Source organism: Chiloscyllium plagiosum, unplaced genomic scaffold (genome assembly GCF_037043375.1).
Source record: "Chiloscyllium plagiosum isolate Xiang-an unplaced genomic scaffold, Cpla_swu_hap1 HiC_scaffold_1, whole genome shotgun sequence".
Taxonomy (NCBI): domain Eukaryota; kingdom Metazoa; phylum Chordata; class Chondrichthyes; order Orectolobiformes; family Hemiscylliidae; genus Chiloscyllium; species Chiloscyllium plagiosum.
The window spans coordinates 160,559,325-160,576,299 of NW_028270139.1; the positions used below are offsets into that span (position 1 = coordinate 160,559,325).

Below are 16,975 nucleotides of genomic sequence, written 5' to 3' on the forward strand. Positions count from 1 at the left end.
AGTTTAATATCTCATTGGAAAGGTGGGGCCTCTGACAGTGCTGCACTCCCCCAGCACAGCACTGCAGCTTCAGTCTGGAATCAGAGGATTTAACATAAACCATTGGGGGTGAAATATTTCACTAAAGAACGCCAAATCATGACAAGGCAGTTCAATTCTTATGCTTTTGTTGTCTATGTTAAAGTATAATGGTCCCAATTTCCTCAGCATTCAGTCAAGGTTTTTTTTGATTGGAGAGGTGGAGGGGAAGGTGTGGAAGAGGAGCGTGAGGGCAAAGAGCATGCGCCGTCACGTCAGGCCGCCGGTCGAGCACATGCGCGGAGGCGGCGTGCCTGACATCCGGTTTCCCGGCGTGCCGAGCGCGCCGCAAGATGGCGGCGGCTCACTTCCTGTGCCTGTTGCCGCGGCGACCGAATTTCAAAAAAACTAAGTTCACACCTTCATTCGGAAAGGACAATATCGGGTTTGAACTCCCAGGGCGGAGTCACCTTTCAGTCGTTTCACTTACGTTTCTCTACGCTGGAAAATAGTGTTTTGTTGATGACGACGTGTGGGGTGAGGGTGGAGCAAGCAAGTGGGGGGCGGGGCCGGGCCGTTGTCATGGTGACGGCTGTTTGTCAAGCCTGAGGCCTACTGCAGGTAACAGGAATAATTCCCAACTACTTACTGCCTGGAGTTAAAGCTCATCGACCACAGTCTGTTATAATTCATTGTAGACATCTAGGTGTGGGGTTGCGGGGAGATTGAAGGCAATGTTGTGGGATTAAGAAAAAAGACCTGTATGTTTGGTGCTGATTCCCTTTTCCAATCCTACCTTGTCCTTGTGCGTTTTTTTTTAAAAACACAACATTTGGTTTTATGTTGAGGGTTGCAGCAATAAACTTAGAGCAGAGAAACATAAGAGTCACTTCACAGAGTGGATTCTGGGGCCGTGGCCCTCTGTGATCTGCTGCTGTTGCTGGTGGTTGCCTGTCATTGCGGTGTTACGTGTTTACATAGGAATTTCCCCATTATAGGTGGGCAAGAGTGTGTATTGGGAAATTAGTAGGTCTAGTCCTTATTATTGTGTGTTATGAGTTCGGTGTTAGCCGGTGTTGGAGTTCCTGAGTTACTGCTGTGGCCGTGGAAAATCGGATGATATATGAGATTGTATGAAATAGGAACACGAGTAGCTTGTTTGGCCCAGCATTCTTTAAGATCATGGCTGATCTGATTTTGGCAAGGGGGATCTCCTGTAATCGTTTACTCCTTAGAGTCATAGAGATGTAAGCACGGAAACAGACCTTTCATTCCAACTTGTCCATGCTGACCACATATCCTAAACTAATCTAGTCCCATTTGGCCCATATCCCTCTAAAACTTTCCTATTCATAAACACAGCCAGATGCCTTTTAAATGTTATAAATATCCCAGCCTCTACCACTTCCTCTGGCAGCTCATTCCATACATGCATCATCCTCTGCTTGAGAAAGTTGCCCCTTGGGTCCCTTTTAAACATGTGTCCCTCATTTCTGGACTCCCCACCCCAGGGAAAAAACCTTGTCTATTTATCCTGTCTATCCCACTCATGATTTTATACACCTCTATAAGTTCACCCCTCAGCCTCCAACGCTCCAGAGAAAGCAGCCTTAGCCTATTCAGCCTCTCCCTACAGCTCAAACCCTCCAAACATCTGTCTCACTTAGCCTTGAATTTTTGTCATTCATTCACAAGATGAGGGCATCACTAGGTAGGCCAGCATTTATTCTGGATCAGTGGTGCTGGAAGAGCACAGCAATTCAGGCAGCATCCGAGGCCAGCATTTATTACCCATTTTAATGGGCAGTTAAGAGTCAACCGCATTGCTGTGGGTCTGGAGTCACATGTAAGCCAGACAAGGTAAGGATGGTAGTTTTCTTCCCTAAAGGAAACCACACCGGTCTTTGCTGACAATCAACAATGGATTCATGGTGATCATTAGACTCTTAATTCCAGAATTACTATGATTGATTTTTATTGAATTCAAGTTCTGCCATCTGCCAAGTAGGATTCAAATCAGAACATTAGCTGGGTCTCTGGATTGATGTCCAGCGGTAGTACAACTCGGTCATCACCTCCCCGAGATGACTCAGTGACCCAGCATCCATTGCTTTTGAGAGAAATTCCTGTTCCTAACTGCCTTAAATGGAGACCCTTTCTCTCCGTTGTAGTGTTTCCCCCCGCCTTTCATCAGAAAAAGCATCCTGTCATGTACAAATGGAAAACTAATTAGCAGAACATTCTGCACCTTTTCTACCAACAACACACCTGCCCATCCTGATAACACCTTCCCACTTTACAAGAATGTGGCTTGCTCTGCCTTAAAAATATTCAGGGACAGTGGTTCTTTTTCAGAAAGTGATTCTCAAAGCCTTATGACCCTCTGAGAGACAAAATTCATCTCACCTACTTTATATGGGCAACTCCTGTTTTTTACACAGTGACTGACAACTCCTCCTGCCGCCCCTGTTCTAAGTTCTCCCACTGGAGAAAAAGTCCTCTCCTCATCTACTCTGTCAAGACTCTTCAAGATTTTATATGTTTCAGTCAAGTCACCTCTTAATTGTCTCAACCTCAGCGGAGAGAAGCCTAGGCTGTTGGACATTTCCTCATAAAATTTACACCTGTCATTCCCGGTATTAGATTAGATTACTTACAGTGTGAAAACAGGCCCTTCTGTCCAACAAGTCCACACCGACCCTTCGAAGAGCAACCCACCCAGACCCATTCCCCTACATTTACTCCTTCACCTAACACTACGGGCAATTTAGCATAGCCAATTCACCTGACCTGCACATCTTTGGACTGTGGGACGAAACCGGAGCACCCGGAGGAAACCCACGCAGACCCGGGAGAATGTGCAAACTCCACACAGACAGTTGCCTGAGGCGGGAATTGAACCCAGGTCTCTGCTGCTGTGAGGCAGCAGTGCTAACCACCGTGCCGCCCACATTAGTCTGGTCACACTCCTCTGAGCTACCTAAAGTGCATCAATGCTTTCAAAAATCTCATCTGTTTGAATAAAATCACCTCTCATTCTTTTAAACGTTGAGGGATGTAAGCTCAATCTTTCCTTATGTAACATCCCTTTCCATCCCAGGAATCACCCTAATAAACCTTCTCTGTTCTTTTCTGCTTTATAAGTAAGATAACCATTGCAAATTAGATCTCATCAATCACCTGTACAGTTGTAGCAAACCTTCCCTTTTTTACATTATTACATTTGCAATAAAGACAAACAATTCTTTTGACTTCCTAATTACTTCCTGTACCTGTAAACTGTCTTTTGTGTACAGGAACACACAAATAGAATCTGGATTAGTTGTGCTGGAAGAGCACAGCAGTTCAGGCAGCATCCAAGAAGCTTCGAAATCGACGTTTCGGGCAAAAGCCCTTCATCAGGAATAAAGGCAGTGAGCCTGGAGTATGGAGAGATAAGCTAGAGGAGGGTGGGGGTGGGGAGAAAGTAGCATAGAGTACAATGGGTGAGTGGGGAAGGGGATGAAGGTAAGATGGAAAGGATGGGGGAAGGTCAGGGAGGAGAAGGTGGAGTGGATAGGTGGAAAAGGAGATAGGCAGGTAGGACAAGTCCGGACAAGTCATGGGGACAGTGCTGAGCTGCAAGTTTAGAACTGGGGTGAGGTGGGGGATGGGGAAATGAGGAAACTGTTGAAGTCCACATTGATGCCCTGGGGTTGAAGTGTTCCGAGGCGGAAGATGAGGCGTTCTTCCTCCAGGCGTCTGGTGGTGAGGGAGCGGCGGTGAAGGAGGCCCAGGACCTCCATGTCCTCAGCAGAGTGGAAGGGGGAGTTGAAATGTTGGGCCACAGGGAGGTGTGGTTGATTGGTGCGGGTGTCTCGGAGATGTTCCCTAAGCGCTCTGCTAGGAGGAGCCCGCATCGGGAGCAACGGATACAATAAATGATATTAGTGGATGTGCAAGTAAAACTTTGATGGATGTGGAAACATCGATTTCGAAGCTCCTTGGATGCTGCCTGAACTGCTGTGCAATTCCAGCACCACTAATCCAGAATCTGCTTTCCACCATCTGCAGTCATTGTTTTTACCACACAAATAGAGTTGTAGAATCAAACGCAACAGAAACAGACTCTTTGGTCCAACTGACCTCTTTGTATTGCACAAGAATGCAGCACAAGAGTCGGATAGTTTGGCCTGATATGCCTTTGTCTTGTTCTGAGGGCTCAATGGCCTTGTCCCTAGTAACCGTTATCACGATGTGGGAAACACCACGTCTATGTGAAATTCCTCCTCGTTCCCGTATGACCAAGGGCACCAAGGCAGGGCTGTAATTTCCCCCATCCTTTCCATCTTACCGTCTTCACATAAACAGAAAAGATGACCAGCTGGTGATGGGGATGGCACACAATGAAGGTCCTAGTCATCAGGGTGAAGAACGGGGTGAAAAAGTTGACCGAGAAAGCATTTTGCATTTTCATCAAAGTAATTTCTCATTAACATTCTAATCCAGGGAAGAAGAAAAGGGAACAACTGCAAGCATGTCAAAGAAGAAGAAGGGACGTGCAGAAGGCAAGAGCAAGGCGGTAGGAATGGAGTTGGAAGTTTTGACAACAGCTACTGAACGGATTGTCGCACTGCAGAACGAGTGAGGATAACAGCATTTAATAACCAGTGTTAGAGGAAGTGGGGGCTGGGGGTGGGGGGGGGTATTGCATGGCAACTGTCCAAGATATGAAGCACGAGTTATTGTAGAAGATTATTGTCATCTTTTGGCTTACACATTCGTACATAGAATCAATTATATTGAAGCTGTATTTTGCGCAGACGAAGATCCCATTGCTATTACTGTGCTGAAGAAGCAATGACTCTGTTCTGGAGATGTTTGGGGCAATGTTAGTCAGCCCATCGGGTGAACGCCCCTGCTTTTCTATCATTAGTGGCTGTGGGAACTTGTACATCTCCATAGGCAGATGACACATTGGTATGATCTTCCATCTCGCAGCCCCAGTCTGGATTTTGCAGTATCCCATGCATGGGGTTAGATAGAGTAGAACTCTCTCTACACTGTACCCATCAAACATGACCCAGAGTGGGACAAATCTCAGTCTACTCGAGATGAGACTTGAACCCACAATTCCTGGTTTAGGAAGCCAGAGCTTTATCCATTAGGCCACTGGGGCCACGTCTGAAGATATTCCAGAGCAGCTTTGATCCTAGGAGACAGAATCATCACATTATTTCAGTCTGTAAGGAAACCATTCAACGTGTTCCTCCTGGACTGGGACAGCATGGGATGAGATACAGAGTTTTCATCTAACAGCTCTCTCTATACTGTCCCCATCAAATATTCCCAGGAGAGGTACAACATGGGGTTAGATACAAAGTAAAGCTCTCTCTACACTCATAATGACAATTATATAATAACAGGATAGGGACAGCATGGGTTAGATACAGACTAAAACTGCCTGTACTCTCTAAACTCAGTAAACTGTAAGTTAAACTTCCTTGACACTCTGCATCAAACACTCCTGGGACAATGACAGCACAGGGTTAGAAACCCTGTCAAGCTTACTGTACACTGTTTCCATCAAATACTCCCAGGACAGGTATAACATAGGACGAGATACAGGGTAAATCTCCCTCTACTCTTTTAAACTGAATTTAAAGCTTTCTCTGCAGAATCTCAATCAAACACTCCCAGGACAGGGAAAGCATGGGGTTAGATACAGAATAAAAATTTCTCTTTTCTGTAAAACTGCAAGTAAAGCTTTACTGTATTCAAACTACAAGTAAATTTTAAGTAAAGCTACCTCGACACATTCTCATTAAACACTCCCAGAACAGAGATGACACAGGGTTAGATACAGGATCAAACTTCTCCGAACTAACCCTTTACTCATGTGAGATTGATGCTAGCTGAATTGATCAGACAGCCAGTGGAACATGTTTGAATGGCTGCCTTACAGGCTGAAATAATGCGATGATTCTGTCTCCTAGGACACAAAGCTGCTCTGGAATATCTATCCTATACAATTTGCTTTGAGATATTTGAGAAAGATCATAACTAGCATTATCAACATGTCTTTTTCATTGTTATAAATGCACTGAACTTTGCAGTATGTTTCAGCCTGTCCATAGCAAGAGGACTAGTCTGACTAGACTGGATAATAGAATACTTTCCAGAATAGACAGATGGTATATAGGACAGTGTGGAGGGGGCTTTACTTTATATGTAACCCTTTGCTGTTCCCTGTTCTGGGAGTGTTTGATAGGCTAAAGTTGAGGGAGCTTTACTCTGTATCTAACCTCGTGATATACGTGTTTAATAGGTCAGTGTAGAGGGCTCTTTACTTTCAGGTTAAAAATTAGATTACATAGTATATTACTGTGTACATAACCCTGTGCTGTACCTGTCCTGGGAGTGTTTATTGGTGGCAGTGTAGGGGAGGCTTTGGTCTCTATCTAACAGATCCTGTACCTGTCCTGGAAGTGTTAAGTTATTAAGGACAAGTTAAAGTGCAAGAATACTGTAAAGGTTTGGGGAATATTCTGAAATCTTTAATTTTATTTTGAAAGGTACGATGAAATGGTGAAAGAGTTAAAACAAATGAAGTTGAAGATTTATAACCTGTATCCTTTGCTGTGATTTAGTAAATATGCTCAGCATGTGGGAACATGATCAGCATTGGGAATATGGTATTGTTGCAATCACTGAGACTTGGTTGAAGGACAGACAGGACTTGCAGCTCTACATTCCAGGGTGTAGCAGTTTAAAGTGTGATGGGAGGAAGAAAGAGAGGTAGGGACATTTCTTTATTAATAAAGGAAACTATCACTGCAGTAATAATGGAGGCCATTGAAGAAGGGTGTTTAAATGAGGCATCTGGATAGAGCTCAAAAATATAAAAAGGACAGTTACCATGCTGGAATTATATTACAGGCCTCCAACAGTCAGACAAATCGCAAGAAGGAATGAGAGAAACAGGGTTTCAGGGGACTTCAACTTACAGTCAGAGAATCATACAGTTCTACAGCACTGAGACAGACCCTTTGGTCCAAACTGGTCCATGCCAACCAAAATGTCCATCCACTCTTACCCCATTTCTCTGCACTTGGCCCATATCCTTCTAAACCTTTCCTATCCATGTGCAGAGGAGCCTCGAATATCTGAAGGACACAGGCAGGGAGTATTTCATTCGGTTAATCGAGTGCTGGATAATATAATTTAGTCAAGCATTGGGACCTTCCGATCTTGCCGCATAATCCGAAATTTGGAGAATCGAATGCTGGATAATTGAGGTTCCTCTGCATTTGTCCAAATGCCTTTTAAATGTTGTTAATGTACCCACCTTAACCAAAATGTGAGACCTCACGCATCTATATTAAACTCCATTTGTCATTTTTTTGGCCCACTTCCCCAGCTGGCCAAGGTGTTGCTGCAGGTTTTGATAACCTTCCTCGCTGTCCACGATACTGCCTATTTTAGCGTCATCTGCAAACCTACTAATCATGCCTTGTACATTCTCATCCAAATCATTGATACAGATATACTGTTTGTTGCCCAGCAGCAACCCCTGAGGCACTCCACTAGTCACAGGTGTCCAGTGTGTCAAGCATCCTTCCACTATTACCCTTTGCTTCTTACCATCAAGCCAATCGTGCATCCAATTTACCAGCTCCCTCTGGATTCCATGAGAGCTAACCTTCCAGAACAGCCTACCATGTAGAACATTATCATAGGCCTTACTGAAATCCATAAAGACTACATCTACCATCCTGCCCTCATCAATCTTCCTGGTCACTTCATCAAAGAACTCTAACAAATTTGTGAGGCATGACCTACCATGCACAAAGTAGTAGCTGACTACTCCTAACAAACCTTGCCCTTCCAAATGCATGTATAACTTATCTCAGGCTTACTGGTCTTTGGTTCCTAGGTTTTTCTTTGCAGCCCTACTTAAATAATGGCACAGCATTCACTGCCCTTCAGTCTTCCGGGATGTCACCTGTGGCTTGGATCTTTTCTGGGGCAGAGGTGACCTGTTCAAGAGGGATGAGTTGCACCTGAACTGACGAGGGACCAATTTCCTGGCAGCCAGGTTTGCTAGTGCTACAAGGGAGGGCTTAAATGAGATTAGCAAGGGGTGGGATCCTCAACAGCAGGGAGTCAGTATTCAGAAATAGTAAGTTGAAGAGACCGGTCCGACTGGAACACGACAGGGAGTGAGGAATGCCTGTTGGATTAAATTGTATCTATTTCAATGCAAGAGGGCTGATGGATGAGGCCAGTGAATTCAGGGCGTGGATAGGTACGTGGGACTGTGACATTATAGCCGTTACCGAAGCATGGCTAATAAGGGAGGAACAGGTCTGGCAGCTTAATGTACCAGGGTACAGGTGCTTTAGGTGAGACAGAGGTGGTGGAAAGAAGAGAGGGGGGAGTTGCATTTTTGTTTAGGGCGAGTATCATAGCAGTAATCAGGATGAAATAACTGAAGGATCGTCCAGTGAGGCTTTGTGGGTGGAACGAAGAAATAAGGGGATGGTAATGTTATTGGGGTTGTACTATCGGCCCCCAAATACTCAACAGGAAGCAGAGGAACAAATATGCAGGGAGATTGGGGAGACTTGTAGGAGCAATAGAGTTTTCATAGTAGAGGATTTTGATTTTCCTAACATAGACTGGGACTGCCATTGTGCTACAGGCTTAGATGAGATGGAATTTGTTAAGGGCGTTCAGGAAAGTTTCGTCAAGCAATATATAGAGGGTCCTACTCAGTAAAGGGCAAAACTCAACGTCATCTTGGGAAATAGGGCAGGACAGATGACTGAGGTGACAGTGGGGGGGATCACTTTGGGAACAGTGACAATAGTTCTATTTAAAATTGTTATGAAGAGAGAGAAAACTGGTCCACAGGTTCAAGTTCTTAACTGGGGCAAGGTGAAGTTTGATGGAATTAGACAGGAGTTTGTCTAATTAGTTTGTTTACAGGCAAAGGGACCTCTGGCAAATGGGATGCCTTGAAAAGAGAGATAACAGGAGTTCAAGATCTATGTGTTCCTCTGAGGGTGAAGGGCAATGTTGGCAGGAGTAGGGAACCCTGGATGACAAGAGATATTGACCAGAAAAAAAGGAGAAATGGCTCAGGCGCAGGCAGCTGTGATCATGGGAATCCCTGGAGGTATACAGGGGAACAGGAGTTTACTGAAGAAGGAAATCAGGAGGGCGAAAAGGGGGCACGAGATAGCCTTGCTAACATTACTGGGATCACATTAATGTGAAAGGATTAGTCAAGGTGGAACTTTTAAACTGAATTCAGGAGAGCTTTTTGTACCAGTATGTGGAGTCCTACTAGAGGTGGGGCAATGCTCAACATAATCCTAGAGAATGAAACGGTCGAGTGCCTGATGTTTCAGTTGGCAAGCCTTTTGGGGACAGTGACCATAACTCTTGTAAATTTCAAAGTCATTATGGAAAGGGATAAGGATAATGCAGAATTGAAGTGTCTAAATTGGGAGAGGGTCAATTTCGATATCATTAGTCAGGATCTGGTAAAGGAAGCAAAGGGTGATGCTGGAGAGATGTTTTTGTAATTGGAAGCCTGTGACCACAGGGTTAAGTGCTCGGACACTTGCTGTTGGTTATATACATTAATAATTTGGAGAGGAACGTAAAAGGTATAATTAGTAAATTTGTAAATGACAAGAAAATTAATGGTGTTATTGATAGGAGGATGGGCTCAGGCTACTGTCTAATAGTAATCAGCTGGTAAATTGGGCAGATGGAACTTAATCCTGAGCAACAAAGTGACCTTAGTGTACAAGTCCATCGATCCTTGAAGGTGTCAGCACAAGTAGACAGGGTGATGAGGAAGGCATATAGGGATGCTTGCCTTCATTAGCTGGGACATAGAATATAGGAGCAAGAAAGTCTTGTTACAACTTTATTTAAAAAGAATGGTTAGGCCACTGATGGAATACTGTTTGCAGTTCTGGTTGCCACACTGTCAGAAGGATGTGATTGCATTGGAGATGGTGCAGAGGAGATTCATTAAGCTGTTGCCTGGATTGAAAAGTCTCAGCAATGAAGAGAGACTGAATAGGCTGGATTTGCTTTCCTTGCAGTAAAGGAGGCTGAGGGGGGATCTGTTTGAGGTATACAAAATTATGGAGAGGCATCAACAGAGTAGATCATGAGAATCTCTACCCCATGGCTGATGTGTCTAAGTTTAAAGTAAGGAGCAAGTCATTTAGAGGAGATCTGAGAATTTTTAAAATTTGCCCAAGAGGGTGATATAAATATGGATTGAGCTGCCTGAGAGGGTGGGGGAAGCAGGTACTCTCGCAACATTTAAGAAGCATCTGGATGAGTTCTTAAAATGCTAGGGCATAGCAAGCTAGTCACATTGGGTCTCTGGGATATGGTCTTCTAAGCACTTATTATCAATAGAATTCAAGTGTTATAGGCCTCTCCGGCCAGTGGATAAACCCAGAGCTGGCATTCATAGCTGTTCTTCCGGCCTTCAGTATCCACAGTTACAAGGGAAGGCTTTTGGAAGAGGTCACTACAAGGTGACCTTGCGACACTGAATGGGCTCCCTCACCCGTGCTGAGATCTGTGTCATGAGCTCGCGCTGAAACTCCAGTTTGATTTGTGTACTTTAGCCACCAGTTCACAGGCGAAAGGAGAATGAGTTCCTTGAAAAGGAAGCACAGCAGACGCGCCTGGAAACTGTAAGTAGCCAATCTGCATCCCATTGAATTGAATTGAATTTATTGTCACATGTAAAAGCTTTGTCTTGTGAGCAATCCAGGCAGATCACAGAGTTAAGTAGGATAGATAGTAAATAATAGGTAAACAGCGGCAAAAACAAAAACACAGGTACAGGCGAATGTTAAGAGTTTGTGAGTCCATTTGGTATTCTAACAACAGTAAGGTAGAAACTGTTACAAAACCGGCTGGTGTGTGTGTTCAGGCTTCTGTACCTTCTCCCCGATGGTAGAGGTTGTAGAAAAACATTGCCAGGGTGGGATGGATCTTTGAGAACGCTGGCGGCCTTTCCTTGACAGCGAGCCTGGTAGATGGATCCTATAGATGGGAGGTTGGCCTTTGTGATTGTCCGGGCCACTCTCTGTAACCGTCTCCAATCTTGAATGGTACAGTTGCCATACCAGGTAGTGATACATCCAGACAGAATGCTCTCGATGGTGCACCTATAAAAGTTGGCAAAGGCAGTCCTCACTTTCTCCTATTCACCATCATGCCAAATTTCCTCAGCTGCCTGAGGAAGAAAATACGTTATTGGGCTTTTGTAACCAGTGCGTCCACGTGAAGATCCTAGAAAGCTTGTTGTGGATGAGCACTCCCAGGAGCTTGAATTCTCCACTCGTTCCACCCTCTGTGCTGTTAATGTGTACAGGTGGGAGGGGCATGAGTAACATGCCGCCGCAAGTCAATAATGAGTTCCTTGGTTTTACTGACATTGAGAGCTAGGTTGTTCTCAGTGCACCATTTTTCCAGCTCTTCCACCTTCTGTCTGTAGTCTGTTTTGTCACCATCTGAGATTCAACCGACTGTGGTGGTGTCATCAGCAAACTTGTAAGTGGCATTAGTCTGGTATTTGGTGACACAATCATGGGTATACAGTGAGTACAGTATGGGGCTGAGTACGCGCCCCTGGGAGGCTCCAGTGTTAAGTGTTAGTGAGGATGAAATATTGTCCCCAGTCTTCACTGATTGTGGCCTGTGTGTCAGGAAACTGAGCATCCAGTTGCAAAGATTGAGGCTTCATCCAAGATCACTAAGTTTAGTAATTAGTAATGAGGGGATGATAGTGTTGAAGGCTGAACTGTAGTCACTGAGTAGGATTCTTACGTAGCTGTTCTTGGTGTCAAGATGTTCTGGGGAGGAGTGAAGGGCAAGTGATATGGCATCTGACATGGATCTGTTGGTCCGGTAGGCAAATTGGAGTGGGTCAAGAGTAGTGGGGAGGCTGGAGTTGATTAATGCCATGACCAACCTTTCAAAGCACTTCATGCCCACCGAAGTTAGGGTCACTGGGTGGTAGTCATTGAGACATGCTGCATGAGTCTTCTTAGGCACAGGGATGATGGCAGAGCTAGAGAAGATTTTGTACCATGGCCAATCTGTTAGGACCTGGGACAGGGATGTTAGACCTGAGGAATATGGTCGAGACCCGAGGAAGTAGCCTATTCCACGCCTAGTAAAGGGAAGTTAGTGTCTAACAAAGAGGGTCAGGACCTGAGGAATCCTAGAAAATAGGAAAAGGCCATCAATCCTCTGAGCATGCTCCATCATTCAATATGATTGTGGCTGATTGTCCAGCTCAGCACCCTGTTCCCCATACCCTTTGACCTCCTTAGACCTAAGGACATGATCTAACTCCTTCATGAAAATGTTCAGTATTTTGGTCTCAACAGCAGAGAATTCCACAGGCTCATCACTCTCTGGGTGAAGGAATTTCTCTTTGTCTCAGTCCTAAATGGCCCACCTCATATCCTTAGACAAAAATCCATGGTAAACAGGAACACCTGATGGTGGGCGGCACGGTGGCACAGTGGTTAGCACTACTGCCTCACAACACTAGAGACCCGGGTTCAATTCCTGCCTCAGGCGACTGACTGTGTGGAGTTTGCACGTTCTCCCCGTGTCTGCGTGGGTTTCCTCCGGGTGCTCCGGTTTCCTCCCACAGTCCAAAGATGTGCAGGTCAGGTGAATTGGCCATGCTAAATTGCCCGTAGTGTTAGGTACGGGGTAAATGTAGGGGGGTGGGTTGCGCTTCGGCGGGGCGGTGTGGACTTGTTGGGCCGAAGGGCCTGTTTCCACACTGTAAGTAATCTAATCTAATCTAAACCCTTCCTGTGTTTACCCTGTCTAGTCCTGTTAGAGTTTTATAAGGTTCCATGAGATCTCCCCTCATTCTTCTAAACTCCAGCAAATATAGTCCTCATTGATCTAGTCTCTCTCGATTTGATTGTGGCTCATTGCCTCCTCTCCCCTCTTCACCACTGGTCAGAAGCCACATGACACCAGGGACATCACCTGACAAAGTAGCAGTGCTCTGAGAGTCTGTGATTTCAAATAAACCTGTTGGACTATAACCTGGTGTTGTGTGACTTTTGACCTTGTTCACCCCAGTCCAACACTGGCACATCCACATTACTTCCTTACCATTGGAGGCTATCCAGGACCAAAGCTGTGGAATTCTATCCCTAAACAACTCGTGCCCCCCCCCCTTCCTTTTTTAAGGCCATCTTTAAAACATACCTCTTTGACAAAACATTGATTGTCCCATGCATCTCTCTCTTAGGCTGCTACACAGTTTGTTTTATTTCGCTCCTGTGAAGCCACAATGGGGTATTTTTCCTGATATCAGTATGTTGTTTATGTCTCCAGTTCAGTGGGTGTGATGTGAAAAGCAGTCACAGTACAGGATTGTAACCATTAGAGGGAGGCAGAATGCTTTTAACATTTAAGAGGGGTTTGGTTAGAGGCAGTTATGAAGCAGGGGATGAGACAGACAGAAGACACAGATTTAATTGAGAAAAGAATTAGAGGTAAGAATCAGAGAACTCTTTTTAACCCAATGCACTGTTATGATTTTTTTTCTTTATCCTTTTCTTAGGATGTGGCAAAGGTCACCACTGCCTTTATATCCCACACTGATTTAATTTAAATTAAACCAGCTGCTATGGGTCTGAATAGAGTCCCTGTGCCCTGAGTATCAGCCTGCATTTCCAGATGACAGTGACATGACCACTAAACCAATTTCTCCCCTTCATCTGGCACACACTGCCTGATAGGGTAGTGGAGGTTGATTCAGTTGGAACTTTCAACAGAGAATCGGATAGAAATTTGCACTATGGGACTAATATTTCAAAGACCCATCAAAGACAACATAGGCCGAATGACCTCTTTCTCTGCTGGATGGTTCACTGTTTGTGTGATCAGCTGACTGAAGCTCCCATGTGAAATTTCAGACCAATCAGCTTCTCTGAAGCTGGATCCTATCACCATTGCCTGGGAGTCTCAACGCTGACTCTAGTCCCCATGAAGTCTCCTGGTTTAATGTTAAACGTGGGCAAGGAAACTTCCTGCTGACAACCACGTACCGTCCTCCCATCGTCTGAAGAATCGATACTCCTCCATGTTGAATAACACTTGGAGGAAGCACTGAAGGAAGGAAGGGCATAAAGTCCATCTGGGTGGGGGATTTCCATGTCCACCACCAAGAATGACTTGGCTGCAGCACAACTGATTGAGCTGGTCAGGTCCCAAAGGATATAGCTGCTAGACTGGGTCTGTGGCAGGTGGTGAGGGAACCAACAAGAGGGAAAAATATACTTAACCACACCCTTACTAATCTGCCAGCTTGAGATGCATCTGTCCATGACAGTGTTAGTATGAGTGACCACTGCATAGTCTTTGTGGAGACAAAGTCCTGCCTTCACACTGAGAATACTGAAGCAGTCCATGTTCAAATGTAATAAGACCTGGACAATATCCAGGCTTGGGCTAACAAGTGGCAAGTAACATTTGCACCACACAAATGACCGTCTTCAATAAGAAACAAACTAACCACTGTCCCTTCGCACTCAATGGTATTACCATCACTGAATCCCCCACTATCAATATCCTTGGAGTTAACATTGACAAGAAACTGAACTGGATTCACCACAAAACACTGGCTACAATAGCAGGTCAGAGCTAGGTATACTGCAGCGAGTAACTCACCTCCTGACTCCCCAAAGCCTGTCCACCATCTACAAGGCACAAGTCTGGATTGTTATGAAACACTCTCCACTTGGCTGGATGGGGCAGCTCCAACGACACCGAAAAAGCTTGACATCATCCGGGACAAAACAGCCCGCTTGATTGGCACCACATCCACTCGGCTCATGCCCAAAACGTCGATTCTCCTGTTCCTTGGATGCTGCCTGACCTGCTGCGCTTTTCCAGCAACACATTTTCAGCACCACATCCACTCTCCCCAGCACTGATGCTGAGTTGCAGCAGTGTCTACTATCTACAAGATGCAGTGCAGAAACTCATCAAAGATCCTCAGACAGCACTTTCCAAACCCAAGACCACTTCCACCTAGAGGACAAGGCAGCAAACACCTAGGAACACCACTACCTGCAAGTTCCCTTCTGAGCCACAAACCATCCTGATTTGGAAATATATCGTCATGCCTTCACTATTGCTGGGTCAAAGTCCTGGAACTTGGGCAATTGTAGGTCAATGTACAGTGCTGAACACTAGCAGTTTAAGAAGGCAGCTCACCACCACCTTCTCAAAGGTAACTAGGGCTGGGCAAAAAATTCGATGACCAGTCAGTGATGCCCAAGTCTCATGAACGAATTTGAAAAGGGGAGAGATTGTCTTATAAGTACAAGTTCAATAGGTTGAGACTTTACTTCCTGGAGTTTAGAAAAATGCGAGGTGATCTCTTTGAAATATATAGAATTCTTAAGGGGCTTGACAGGGTAAGCACTGAGAGGATGTTTCCCCTAATGGGAGAGTCTCGGACCAAAGATCATAGTTTCAGAATAAAGGGATGCTAATTTAAGAGTGAAGTAAGGAGGAATTTCTCTTCTCAGAGACTGAGAGTTTTTGGAACTCAAAGAACTCTGGGGGCAGAGTCCATAAGATCATAAAACATAGGAGCAGAACTTAGTCCATTCAGCCCATCGGGTCTGTTCCGCCATTCGATCATGGCTGATAGGTTTATCAACCCCATTTTCCTGCTTTCTCCCTGTAACCTTTGATCCCCTTGGCATCAAGAACTTATCTATCTCTTATTTTAAATATACTCCACTATGACCTCCACTACCTTCTCTGGCAATGAATTCCACATTCACCACAGTCTTTACCTCCATTTTAAAGGGTCTTCCCTTTACTCTAAGGCTGAACTCTCAGGTCTTCGTTTCTCCTACCAATGGAAACATCTTCCCTGCGTCCACTCTCACCAGGCTATTCAGTATTCTGTAAGTTTCCGTCAGATTCCTCCCATATCCTTCTAAACTTCATTGAGTATAGTCCCAGAGTCCTCAAAAGTTCCTCATGTTAAACCTTTCATTCCTGGGATCATGATTGTGAACCTCTCTGGACTCGGTCCAGGACCAGTACATCTTTCCTAAGGTATGGGGCCTAAAGTTGCTCACAGTATTCTAAATGTGGTCTGACTAGAGCCTTATAAAGCCTCAGAGGTACATCCCTGCTGTTATATTGTAGTCCTCTCAAGATGTATTTGCATCCTGCAAATTTACCTTAAGAGAACCGTGGACTAGAACTCCCAAGTCCCTTTGCACTTCAGATTTCTGCATTTTCTCCCCATTTAGAAAATAGTCCAAGCATCTATTCTTCCTGCCAAAGTGCAAGAGACCTCACATTTTCCCACGTTTTACTCCAACTGTCACTTCTTTGACCACTCTCCTAACCTGTCCAAATCATTCTGCAGCATCCCCGCCTCCTCAATGCTACCTGTCCCTCATCTGCAAACATAGCCAGAATACCCTTAGTTCCTTCATCCAGATCATTAATGTATAAAGTGAAAAGTTGTAGCCCTAACATTGACCCTTGTGGAAATACAATGTGGGAAAGGCTTCCATCCTGAGAAGGACCCTTTTATCTCCACTTTCTACCTTCTGCCAGACAGCCAAGTTGTTACCCATGCTGGTACCTTGCCTGTAACATCATGGACCCTTATCTTACTCAGCAGCCTAATGTGCAGCACTTTATCAAAGGCTTATGGAAGTCCAGATAGTTAACATCCATTGGCTCTCCTTAGTCTAACCTGCTCATTACTTCATCAAAGAATCCTAACAGATTTGTCAGGCATGACCTCTCCTTGATGAAACCATGCTGACTTTGCCCTATTTTACCATACACTTCCAAGTATTCAAAAATCTCATCCTTCACAATGGATTTCAAAATCTTCCCAACAACTGAGGTCAGG

The 16,975-nt window shown here is 44.9% G+C and overlaps 1 protein-coding gene across 2 annotated transcripts in view; it reads left to right on the forward strand.

Annotated features, from left to right (window-relative positions):
• The first annotated feature begins 582 nt into the window (after positions 1-582).
• Positions 583-16,975, forward strand: part of LOC122550730 (coiled-coil domain-containing protein 166) — a 32,826-nt gene continuing 16,433 nt past the window's right edge. Inside the window, exons 1-4 of one of the 2 annotated variants that reach the window (XM_043692029.2) lie at positions 583-639; positions 4,507-4,641; positions 6,573-6,626; positions 10,676-10,730. In XM_043692029.2, the coding sequence (XP_043547964.2) occupies positions 4,535-4,641; positions 6,573-6,626; positions 10,676-10,730 (216 nt within the window). In that variant the 5' untranslated portion in view covers positions 583-639; positions 4,507-4,534. Of the gene's footprint in view, positions 640-4,009; positions 4,642-6,572; positions 6,627-10,675; positions 10,731-16,975 lie in introns of those variants that run through there. The other variant, XM_043691940.2, reaches the window with a different exon arrangement.